The sequence below is a fragment of the Salmo salar genome, chromosome 12, assembly GCF_965601325.2.
Source record: "Salmo salar chromosome 12, fSalSal1, whole genome shotgun sequence".
Taxonomy (NCBI): domain Eukaryota; kingdom Metazoa; phylum Chordata; class Actinopteri; order Salmoniformes; family Salmonidae; genus Salmo; species Salmo salar.
Genome location: NC_138302.1, coordinates 30,997,176 through 31,010,262, shown reverse-complemented (window position 1 = coordinate 31,010,262; position 13,087 = coordinate 30,997,176). Strand labels below are relative to the sequence as shown.

Below are 13,087 nucleotides of genomic sequence, written 5' to 3'. Positions count from 1 at the left end.
ATTGTACAGTGACAATGGAGGAGAATTCAATAATAATGAAATAAGAGAAATGGCTGAGAAATTCAACATGGAAGTAAAGACAACTGCTGCATACAGTCCATGGCGCAATGGACTTCTGGAGAGACATAATCAAACACTCACAGAGGTAATGCTGAAAGTGAAGCAAGACGATGGATGTGACTGGGAATCAGCCCTAGATTGGGCTTTGATGGCAAAAAACTCAATGCATAATGTTCATGGCTACAGCCCATACCAACTAGTGTTGGGGCAGAACCCTAATCTTCCCTCTGTACTGGCTGACAAGCCACCAGCACTAGAAGGGACCAGTGTGAGTGCGTGGGTGGGACAGCACCTTTCAGGACTACATGCAGCGAGAAAAGCGTTCACTGAAGCAGTGTTCAAACTTCTGACCCACTGGAATTGTGATAGTGAATTATAAGTGAAATAATCTGTCTGTAAACAATTGCTGGAAAAATTACTTGTGTCATGCACAAAGTAGATGTCCTAACCGACTTGTCAAAACTATAGTTTGTTAACCTCTCTGGGCCAGTGGGACGCTTGCGTCCCACCTACTCAACAGCCAGTGGAATCCCGTGGCGCGTTATTCAAATACCTTAGAAATGCTATTACTTCAATTTCTCAAACATATGACTATTTTATACCATTTTAAAGACAAGACTCTCGTTAATCTAACCACACTGTCTGATTTCAAAAAGGCTTTACAACGAAAGCAAAACATTAGATTATGTCAGCGGAGTACCCAGCCAGAAATAATCAGACACCCATTTTTCAAGCTAGCATATAATGTCACATAAACCCAAACCACAGCTAAATACAGCACTAACCTTTGATGATCTTCATCAGATGACACTCCTAGGACATTATGTTATACAATACATGCATGTTTTGTTCAATCAAGTTCATATTTATATCAAAAACCAGCTTTTTACATTAGCATGTGACTAGCATTCCCACCGAACACTTCCGGTGAATTTACTAAATTACTCACGATAAACGTTCACAAAAAACCTAATTATTTTAAGAATTATAGATACAGAACTCCTTTATGCAATCGCGGTGTCCGATTTTAAAATAGCGTTTCGGTGAAAGCACATTTTGCAATATTCTGAGTAGATAGCCCGGCCATCACGGGCGAGCTATTTTGACACCCACAAAGTGTGGTACACACCAAACTCAGATTTACTATTAGAAAAATTTGATTACCTTTGCTGTTCTTCGTCAGAATGCACTCCCAGGACTTCTACTTCAATAACAAATGTTGGTTTGGTTCCAAATAATCCATAGTTATTTCCAAATAGCGGCGTTTTGTTCGTGCGTTCAAGACACTATCCGAAGGGTAAAGAAGGGTGACGCGCCCGGCGCGTTTCGTGACAAAAAAATTCAAAATATTCCATTACCGTACTTCGAAGCATGTCAAACGCTGTTTAAAATCAATTTTTATTTTAAAATAGCGATAATATTCCGACCGGGAAACCCTGTTTTCGTTCAGAGACGAAACAATAAAAACATGGTGTCGGCTCGTGCACACGCCCCAGTCTCATTGTTCTCAGATCGACCACTTACCAAATGCGCTACTGTTTTTCAGCCATGGCCTGCAAAGTCATCATTCAACGTTCTGGCGCCTTCTGAGAGCCTATGGGAGCGTTAGAAAATGTGACGTTATGCCAGAGATCCCCTGTTTTGAATAGAGATGATCAAGAAGGCCAAGAAATAGTCAGAGAGAGCGCTTCCTGTTTGGAATCTTCTCAGGTTTTGGCCTGCCAAATGAGTTCTGTTATACTCACAGACACCATTCAAACAGTTTTAGAAACTTTAGGATGTTTTATATCCAAATCAAACAATTATATGCATATTCTAGTTACTGGGCAGGAGTAGTAACCAGATTAAATCGGGTACGTTTTTTTATCCGGCCGTGCAAATACTGCCCCCTATCCCCAACATGTTAACAAGAAGTTTGTGGAGGGGTTGAAAACTAGTTTTTTTTTAATGACTCCAACCTAAGTGTATGTAAACTTCCGACTTCAACTGTACCATATGTCGCATCCAAGGATATGGACACTGAAACTGACACAGGAAATGAAGCAGAGACCTTCAACCATGACACAGATAATACTGTTGAGCGTTCAAATTAGGAAAACATTCAACAACAGCCACATGTGTTAAGCCAACATGGTTGTTACCATCTGAAAACTGGACAAACTGTTAAATACATGGACCGAGAAAGTGGTATTCCACATACAGCGACCGTCATTGGACGAGCAGGAAAAGCCAAAGGAAAACACCAGAACTGGTACAACTTGCAGTACTCAGAACCAGCTACATTTACATTTAAGTCATTTAGCAGACGCTCTTATCCAGAGCGACTTACAAATTGGTGCATTCACCTTATAATATCCAGTGGAACAACCACTTTACAATAGTGCATCTAAATCTTTTAAGGGGGGGGGGTTAGAAGGATTACTTTATCCTATCCCAGGTATTCCTTGAAGAGGTGGGGTTTCAGGTGTCTCCGGAAGGTGGTGATTGACACCGCTGTCCTGGCGTCGTGAGGGAGCTTGTTCCACCATTGGGGTGCCAGAGCAGCGAACAGTTTTGACTGGGCTGAGCGGGAACTGTGCTTCCTCAGAGGTAGGGAGGCGAGCAGGCCAGAGGTGGATGAACGGAGTGCCCTTGTTTGGGTGTAGGGCCTGATCAGAGCCTGAAGGTACGGAGGTGCCGTTCCCCTCACAGCTCCGTAGGCAAGCACCATGATCTTGTAGCGGATGCGAGCTTCGACTGGAAGCCAGTGGAGAGAGCGGAGGAGCGGGGTGACGTGAGAGAACTTGGGAAGGTTGAACACCAGACGGGCTGCGGCGTTCTGGATGAGTTGTAGGGGTTTAATGGCACAGGCAGGGAGCCCAGCCAACAGCGAGTTGCAATAATCCAGGCGGGAGATGACAAGTGCCTGGATTAGGACCTGCGCCGCTTCCTGTGTGAGGCAGGGTCGTACTCTGCGAATGTTGTAGAGCATGAACCTACAGGATCGGGTCACCGCCTTGATGTTGGTGGAGAACGACAGGGTGTTGTCCAGGGTCACGCCAAGGCTCTTAGCACTCTGGGAGGAGGACACAAGGGAGTTGTCAACCGTGATGGCGAGATCATGGAACGGGCAGTCCTTCCCCGGGAGGAAGAGCAGCTCCGTCTTGCCGAGGTTCAGCTTGAGGTGGTGATCCGTCATCCACACTGATATGTCTGCCAGACATGCAGAGATGCGATTCGCCACCTGGTTGTCAGAAGGGGGAAAGGAGAAGATTAATTGTGTGTCATCTGCATAGCAATGATATGAGAGATCATGTGAGGATATGACAGAGCCAAGTGACTTGGTGTATAGCGAGAATAGGAGTGGGCCAAGAACAGAGCCCTGGGGGACACCAGTGGTGAGAGCACGTGGTGCGGAGACAGATTCTCGCCACGCCACCTGGTAGGAGCGACCTGTCAGGTAGGACGCAATCCAAGCGTGGGCGGCGCCGGAGATGCCCAGCTCGGAGAGGGTGGAGAGGAGGATCTGATGGTTCACGGTATCAAAGGCAGCAGATAGGTCTAGAAGGATGAGAGCAGAGGAGAGAGAGTTAGCTTTAGCAGTGCGGAGAGCCTCCGTGACACAGAGAAGAGCAGTCTCAGTTGAATGCCCAGTCTTGAAACCTGACTGATTAGGATCAAGAAGGTCATTCTGAGAGAGATAGCAAGAGAGCTGGCCAAGGACGGCGCGTTCAAGAGTTTTGGAGAGAAAGGAAAGAAGGGATACTGGTCTGTAGTTGTTGACATCGGAGGGATCGAGTGTAGGTTTTTTCAGAAGGGGTGCAACTCTCGCTCTCTTGAAGACGGAAGGGACGTAGCCAGCGGTCAAGGATGAGTTGATGAGCGAGGTGAGGTAGGGGAGAAGGTCTCCGGAAATGGTCTGGAGAAGAGAGGAGGGGATAGGGTCAGGTGGGCAGGTTGTTGGGCGGCCGGCCGTCACAAGCTACACTTCTTGGTACAACAGGGTCAGCTGACCTGTCACCTAATCTGAGAATTGAACCAATGGAAAATCGAGAAAAACAGCATGACATTCAAAATGATGATGTACTTGAAACAAAGGACATGTCATTTGACTCAGCTAAGCTAGATGAGCTCAGTAATTGGAGGAAAAATTTTGTTTTGAGGAAGTCAAAGACATTGGCCAAAAATGTGTCTCAACAAGGTGGGTGTGTGCCCTTAAAGAATCTTTACCTGGAATAGTGTCAAAAGCACGTCTAGTGGCTAGAGGTTTTGAGGAGCTGGCTGCTAAACAACTCCCAAAAGACTCACCGACATACGCCTCAGATTCACTCAGATTGCTGCTGACAGTGATCTGCCAGAAAAACATGTAAACTTCATTTCATAGACATCAAATCTGCATTTTTGCAGGGAACAGAGCTGTCAAGGGACATTCACATCCAACCTCCGCCTAAAGCGAAGAGTGAAGGAACACTGTGGAAACTAAAAAAAGTGTGTGTGTATGGCCTGTCAGATGCATCACTCTACTGGTACAACAAAGTCAAGGTAACAATGCTGTGTACAGGTGGGAACATGTCACAAGTGGATCCTGCAGTCTTCTATTGGCTTGATCAAGACTGCAATGTCACTGGAGTACTTGCCTGTCATGTTGATGACTTTATCTGGGGTGGCTCACAGACCTTTGCTACAACTGTGATTCCAAACCTCAAAGCTGTTTTCCAGGTCGGCCGTGAGGAGCATGATCATTTTTGTTATGTTGGCATGGAGTTTATTACAGTTGACGGAAAAATACTGATGCAACAGGAGAGCTTTATCAAGAATCTTCAACCCATTCACATGGATTCTTCAAGAGCCGTACAAAGGAATTCCCTTCTCTGTGGAATTGAAGTTGATCAATTGAGGTCAAAGATGGGTCAAATTCTATGGGTTGCTAGACAGAGTAGACCTGATGTAATGTTTGATGGCTGCAACTTGGCATCCAACACAAAACACGCCACTGTACAAACCATTCATGAGGCAAACAGTTGTTCGTAAACTGAAATCACAACAAGTGACTAAAGTTTCAGCATGTTGGAAAAGATGACTCTTTGAAACTAGTTGTCTTCAGTGATGCTTCGCTAGGGAACCTTACAGATGGAGGCACACAAGGTGGGCATCTAATCGTGTTAATGGGTGAAGGAGGAAGATTCTCACCTATCTGTTGGCAGTCAAAAAGGATCAGAAGGGTTGTCCGAAGCACACTTGCTCTTGCGGATGGAATTGACAATGCTATCTTTCTTGCAACTCTGTTCTCAGAGCTTACCACTGGTGAGACAAAACAGCACATTCTACCTGTAGTTTGTGTCACTGATAACTACTCCTTAGTTGATGCTGTCAAGTCAACCAAGTCTGTCACAGAGAAAAGACTTCGTCTTGAGATTAGCAGCATCAAGGAATTTATTCAAGCTCAGAGTATCCAGCAGATTCTAATCTGACTAAAAAGGGAGCATTTGGTCTTGTGCTCCTAAAGGCACTCAGTAATGGAAAGTGGCAGCTTGAAGTAATAGAAATAAAAACTTAGTCACACAACCCATCTGTAATGGGTAACTTAACTTCTTGGGGCTATGTGAAACCAAATAAATGTCAAAATTCAAATTTTTCAAACATACAACTATCTTACACCAATTGAAAGATAAACATCTCCTTAATCTAACCACGTCGTCCGATTTCAAAAAGGTTTTACGGCGAAAGCATAAAGTTAGATTATGTTAGGAGAGTACATTGACAATAGCTGTGTGTAATGTTTTGTCAATTCAAAGACAGGGTCACCAAAACCATAAAACCAGCTAAAATGTTGCACTAACCTTTTACAATCTCCATCAGATGACACTCATAGGACATTATGTTAGACAATGCATGCATTTTTAGTTCTATCAAGTTCATATTTATATCCAAAAACAGCGTTTTACTATGGCATTGATGTTGAGGAAATCGTTTCCCTCCAATAACCGGCATTCAAGTCAGCACCACAAATTAAATAATTAAAATTAGAAAACATTGGTAAAATATTATATTGTCATTTAAAGAATTATAGATTTACATCTCTTGAACGCAATCAACTTGCCAGATTTAAAAATAACCTTACTGGGAAATCACACTTTGCAATAATCTGAGCACTGCGCCCAGAAAAATATGCTTTGCTATACAGACAAACGGCCATGTTGGAGAGATCTAAAATCGAAAATACTATGTAAATAATCCATTACCTTTGATTCTCTTCATCAGATGTCACTTCCCGGAATCCCAGGTCCATAACGAATGTAGTTTTGTTCAAAAAAGCTCATCATTTATATCCAAAAAGATCCGTGTTGTTAGCACATGATCTAAGCCAGCCGGACTTCTCGTCATGAACGAGGGGAAAAAATATATTTACGTTCGTTCAAACATGTCAAACGTTGTATAGCATAAATCATTAGTGCCTTTTTTAACCAGAACATGAATAATATTCAAGGTGGACGAATGCATTCTCTTTTATAACGTATTGGAACGAGGGTACCCAACATGAACTCGCGCGCCAGAGTCTAATCGGCCATCACCGTTCCATGGCTCTTGTTCGGTCAGATCTCACAGTAAAAGACTCAAAACACTTTGTAAAGGCTGGTGACATCTAGTGGAAGCAATAGGAAGTGCCAAAACATTAATCAACCCCTGTGTGTTTCAATGGCATAGGCTTAAAGGTAATTCAACACATCAGGTATCCACTTCCTGTCAGAAAATGTCTCAGGGTTTTGCCTGCCAATGAGTTCTGTTATACTCACAGACACCATTCAAACAGTTTTAGAAACTTTAGGGTGTTTTCTATCCATATATAATAAGTATATGCATATTCTAGTTACTGGGTAGGATTAGTAACCAGATTAAATCGGCTACGTTTTTTTATCCAGCCGTGAAAATACTGCCCCCTAGCCCCAACAGGTTAAATAATACTTGGGACATTTAATTATGTTGTTGATGTTTTATTTGTCTTTAACGTACCACCCTAGTCAACAGCCAGTGGAATCGCGTGACGCGAAATACAAATACCTCATAAATGCTATAACTTCAATTTCTCAAACATATGACTATTTTACACCATTTTATAGATACACTTCTCCTGAATCGAACCACGTTGTCCGATTTCAAAAAGGCTTTACAGCGAAAGCAAAACATTAGATTATGTTAGGAGAGTCCATCGACAAAAACAACCACACAGCCATTTTCCTAGCAACTAGCATGCATCACAAATACCCAAAAGACAGCTAAATGCAGCACTAACCTTTGACGATCTTCATCAGATAACACTCCTAGGACATCATGTTACACAATACATGCATTTTTTGTTCGATAAAGTTCATATTTATATATAAAAACAGCATTTTACATCGGCGCGTAACGTTCAGAAAATATTTTCCTTCAAATACTGCCGGTGAAACAGCGCCACAATTTACAAAAATACTTGTCATAAACATTGATACAAAATTAAACTGTCATTCAAAGAATTATAGATGAACATCTCCTTTATGCAAACGCTATGAAAGATTTCAAAAAAGCTTCACGAGGAAAGCACTCTTTGCAATAATCTGAGTACTGAGCTCAGAAAAATACACTAGGCTATACAGATAGCCGCTATCTTGGGGACATCTAAAATCATACATTGCATTAGAAATATTCCCTTACCTTTGATAATCTTCATCAGAAGGCACTTCCAGAAATCCCAGGTCCACAGCAAATGTTGTTTTGTTCGATAAAGTCCATAATTTATGTCCAAATAACTCCTTGTTGTTCGTGCGTCCAGTAAGCTACTCCAAGTGTAGGAAGCGCGCGGACGATGTCGCGACAAAGTAAAAAAAAGTTGTATTTACGTTCGTTCAAACATGTCAAACATTGTAAAACATCAATCTTTAGGGCCTTCAGAACGTGAAGATTCAATAATATTTCAACCGGACAGTTCCTGTGTCTTCATAAAGGTTTTGGAACGGGAGGATCCTCCCTCGTGAACGCGCCCCAAGAAGTGATGTCTCCCCCTGCCTCAACAACTTCCCCTCCTTGTCATTTGGGCTCTGTTCATCGTAGAAGCTTCAAACAACTTTGTAAAGACTGTCGACATCTAGTGGAAGCCGTAGGAAGTGCACAATTATTACAACGTCACCGTGTATTCAATAGGAAACGACTTGAAGAGAGCCCATGCATCGAGATTTCCACTTCCTGGTAGGATTTCTCTCAGGTTTTTGCTTGCCATATGAGTTCTGTTATACTCGGACACCATTCAAACGGTTTTAGAAACTTCAGTGTTTTCTATCCAAGTCTACTAATAATATGCATATCCTAGCTTCTGAGTTTGAGTAGGAGGCAGTTTAATATGGGTACATATTTTTTCCGAAATTGTCAATACTGCCCCCTAGCCCCAACAGGTTAAAGAAAATTGTTAAGTTCATGTTTTAAGTATCCCTACATTTCTGTTATTACGGTGCTATCACTCTGTCATTAGTGTGCCTGCGCAGGAGTCTCGCTGTAGATGAACCTGGCCTGAGTGCAATGGCCGCCATGCATGTGCTAATACTGTTGAGTAAACGTTGTTAAACTGGAACCTTGTCGTATTTGAGTTAACAGTATAGAAGATGAAGATGACTTATACCAAAGTTAGCTGTAAGCTCTAGTCTACAGCCAACCTGTAAACATTGTATGTTAGAACTTCATGTTGTGTTAACTTCTCTATCTAGAGAGCAGGAACGAAGTTACACTTACTGAATCCACATTTTGCACAGGACTAAAGACATCTACAGCATAGAAAGCATTCATTCATATACGTTCATTTGCTGTATAAACTAAACCGTGTGTGTGTGTGTGTGCTCTCCATTCTACAGTGACGAGGGACAAGAAGATTGACCTGCAGAAGAAGCAGACTCAGCGCAGTGTGTTCCGCTGTAACGTCTTCGGGGACAGCGGCAGTGGCAAGAGTGGCTTTCTGCAAGCCTTCCTTGGAAGAAACCTCACGGTCAGTGTCAACATTAATTCATTCCCTCAGAGTAAGTTGTAAGTCGGTGGCAAGGAAAACTTCCCTGGACGGAAGAAACATTTGAACAACTTAAATTTGAACAACTTCGCAACTCCAAATACTTCAGTCTACCAGCCCGTTTAAAACTTTTTGGAATTCCTCTTGGTATTGGTAAACTCGTTGTATGTTTGAAGTAATTTTTCCCCCTCCTTTTTTCTCTCAGCGTCAAAACATCGTTAGCGAAGAGCATATGTCATACTACGCTATCAGCACTGCATATGTGTATGGTCAGGAGAAATACCTACTGGTGAGTCGTCTGTTTTGATTTACTCTTAATCGACTCGATTGTGTTTATTTGTCCAAAGCTTTTCAGTCTAAAAGTTCTCTGTGTTTCTGTGTGTTCATTACCTTCCATTTTGTTTCCTCTACTCTCCCTTAGCTCCACGAGGTCTTCCCAGACTTTGACGTCCTCTCAGACGCTGACATGGCTTGTGACATTGTGTGTCTGGTGTACGATGCCAGCAACCCCCACTCCTTCGAGTACTGTGCCAGAGTCTTCAAGGTATGTGCCATTTACAACCAGTCCTTCTACTATACCTGTTTGTCTATTTAGTATTTCAAGATGGCTACCCAATACTATTCTAATCTACAGTACCACTGAATTCAAGTAAATGTTTTTAAAGCGGAAACCATCTGTTATTACCATATTATTACCAACATGTGCTTCTCTGGAGCTTTACATCTTTTCATTGTCTTTTAAAAAAGCATATTGCTGAATGGAATACGACAGTGTCCAATAACAATATCCCTCTGCCCTTTTGCAGCAATACTTCATGGACACCAAGACGCCGTGCATGATGATCGCAGCCAAGTCGGACCTCCAGGAGACCAAGCAGCTATACGCCCTCACCCCTCTGGAGTTCTGTAGGAAGCACAAGATGCCCCCTCCACAGGCCTTCACCTGCAACACGGCAGGCGCACCCTGCAAAGACATCTACACCAAACTCACCACCATGGCCATGCACCCGTGGGTAGTGGGTCACTCTGTTGTTTTAGGCCCCATGTCGAACCTTAACATCCCTCGCTCAAACCCTAAAGCTCTACCTTAAGCCCTTAAACCCTCTCCACAATCCCTAAAATAAATAATGTAAAATATTTTAAGACCCCATCTCATGCTGTAAAACCTATTGCCCCAAAACTGCCCCTACCTCAAGCCCCAAAACTGCCCCTTAGCTGTTAAATTCTACCTCATCCCTCACTTCCCAAATTGGTGCCACTTCACATTGAAATATAGAGACTGTGAACTCTTGGGGTGAACAGTGTCCACCATCTTGGTTAGACATGGTGGTTAATGTGGTGGATTCAATTTGCCATTAGCTGCAATTGTATGTTTACTGCCCTTGCGTGCCCCTTTTCCCACTACTCTCTCTGTCAGGCTGTTGTCCACACTGATCACCTCTCTGTCACGGTGGACTCGACTCATTTGAACTGTACTCCTCAGAACTGTAGCCAACACATGGGTGACAGCATCAATGAATCACATACTTAATCGAGTGCATTTTTATTTAACTTCTTATGGCTTGAATCCCGTTAGCGGGATCGATATGACGATTGCCAGTGAAAGTGCACGGCGGCAAATTCAAAACAACAAAAATCTCATAATTAAAATTTCTCAAACATACAAGTATTATACACCATTTTAAAGATAAGATTCTCCTTAATCTAACCACAGTGTCCGATTTCAAAAAGGCTTTACGGCGAAAGCAAAACATTAGATTATGTTAGGACAGCACCCAAACAACAAAAACCACACAGCCATTTTCCAAGCAAGCAGAGGCATCACAAAAACCAGAAAGTCAGCTAAAATTAATTACTAACCGTTGATGATCTTCATCAGATGACACTCCCAGGACTCAATGTTACAAAATCCATGTATGTTTTGTTTGATAAAGTTCATATTTATATCCAAAAACCCCATTTTACATTGGCGCGTGATGTTCAGAAAATGTATTCCCACCAAAACATCCGGTGAATGAGCACATCAATTTACAAAAATACTCATCATAAACGTTGATAAAATTTACAACAGTTATTGAAAGAATTATAGATATACTACTCCTTAATGCAACCGCTGTGTCAGATTTTAAAATAGCTTTTCGGCGAAAGCACATTTGTCAATATTCTGAGTACAGAGCTCAACCATCAAAGCAAGCTATACAGATACCAGCAAAGTTCTGGAGTCAACTAAACTCAAAATTATAAATATTCCCTTCGCTGATCTTGGTCAGAATGCACTACCAGGACTCCTACTTCCACAAGAAATGTTATTTTTGTTCGGAATACTCCATATTTATGTCCAAATACCTCTGTTTTGTTCGTGCGTACAGATCACTATCCAAAGGCGTAACGCGTGAGCGTAAAATAAGAGACAAAAAGTAAAATAGTTCCATTACCGTTCGTAGAAACATGTCAAACGATGTTTACAATCAATTCTTAGGGTCTTTTTAACATAAAACATCGATAATATTCCAACCGGACAATAGCGTATTCATTACAGAAGAAAAAGAATGAGCGGCGCGCCAAACGTGCCCGAGCAGTAAACAACTCACTTATACTCACATACATCATTCAAACAGTTTTAGAAACTTCAGAGTGTTTTCTATCCAAATATACTATGCACATCTTCGTTTCTGGGAGTGAGTAGGAGGCAGTTTACTCTTGGCACGTCAGTCATCCAAGCGACTCAATACTGCCACCATCCATAAGAAGTTAATCTATGGACCTCTAACTCTGTGGTGGCATAAGGACATTTGAACAATGTTGAAAATGATCCAAAGTGGCTATTAGGAGATTACTAACCCCAACAGTGTGAGGTGAAGATTACAATGGATCAGACTTGTGGTCATGCTCTCTCGTTGTTTAATTAGACAATTATCTTCCTCTCTTCCTGGGTGGGTGCTCTTGGTTTTTAACCCCATAACAGATGAGCTCTATGGACCAAAGAGCTCAAACCTTCTGGTGGCATCGGTCTTTGTTCTAACTCTCTTCTTCTTTGTGCCTGTGTATGTGTGTCTTTGCACATGTGTGGGTGGGTGCACCTCTCTCCTTAGTCATGCTCGGCTGCGCTGTATGTGTACCTGTAACAGGTGCACCTTCTGCCACCTGCAGAACTTCATCAACTCAGAGCTGGTGCAGACGGTGAAGGCCAAGCTCTACACCGCCATTCTCAGCAGGTCCTTACTCTTTCAGAGACCTTCCAACTCTTCTGTTTCACAATTCCCCTTTACGTTATTCTTCCTCCTCTTCTTCTTCACTTGCCATTTTCATTTTGCCCCCTGAAACATTTTGTTAATCATGTGGATTCTGTCTCCTTTTTTTTGTCTCTCTCTATCTGAGAACACTGTCTTTTCCTTCACACTCTTCTGTTTAACAATCCTCCTCTTCATTTGTCCCTCTTCTTTTTCATTTGCTGTTCATCGCCTCTGTTTTGACCCTGTTTTGGAGTTTGGGTGTTTTTGTCATGTGGATTGTCATTAACCACTGTTTGTATTCATGTAAATCTTCATGACGTCTCACTCTTATTCTTTTGCCTCACCCAAACGTTCCCTGATTGAGTTCCTTGATCCTCTCTCTTCGTCATTCGTCACTTGTTTTACCATCTTGTTCTATTCCAACCCTGTTCGTTATGTTCCTCTTCATTAATGAATAATGCATATGTAGTCTAATAATGCAGATTTCTAGTGTCTCATCTGTTCATCCTGTTGAACGTTCATCTTTTGGCAGCTTTAGTTGTGATTAGTACATAGGACTGTACGGCGGTTCAAAGCCACACTGTTTTGAGTGAATTCCTACATACAGTGCATTCGTAAAGTATTCAGACCCCTTGACTTTTTCCACATTTTGTTACGTTACAGCCTTATTCTAACATTGGCTAAATCGTTTTTTCCCTGCATCAATCTATACACGTTACCCCATAATGACAAAGCAAAAACAGGTTGTTTGAAATTTTTGCAAATGTAAAAAAGAAATCTAACTGAA

At 42.2% G+C, this 13,087-nt stretch overlaps 1 protein-coding gene across 3 annotated transcripts in view; it reads left to right on the top strand.

Moving 5' to 3' along the window:
- Positions 1–13,087, top strand: part of LOC106564657 (mitochondrial Rho GTPase 1-A) — a 34,745-nt gene that overhangs the window by 18,562 nt on the left and 3,096 nt on the right. For 2 of the 3 annotated variants that reach the window (XM_014130843.3, XM_045691212.2), the window contains 5 exons: positions 8,919–9,049; positions 9,273–9,356; positions 9,489–9,611; positions 9,874–10,076; positions 12,160–12,282. In XM_014130843.3, coding sequence (XP_013986318.1) covers positions 8,919–9,049; positions 9,273–9,356; positions 9,489–9,611; positions 9,874–10,076; positions 12,160–12,282 — 664 coding nt within the window. The remainder of the gene's footprint in view (positions 1–8,918; positions 9,050–9,272; positions 9,357–9,488; positions 9,612–9,873; positions 10,077–12,159; positions 12,283–13,087) is intronic. The other variant, XM_014130845.3, reaches the window with a different exon arrangement.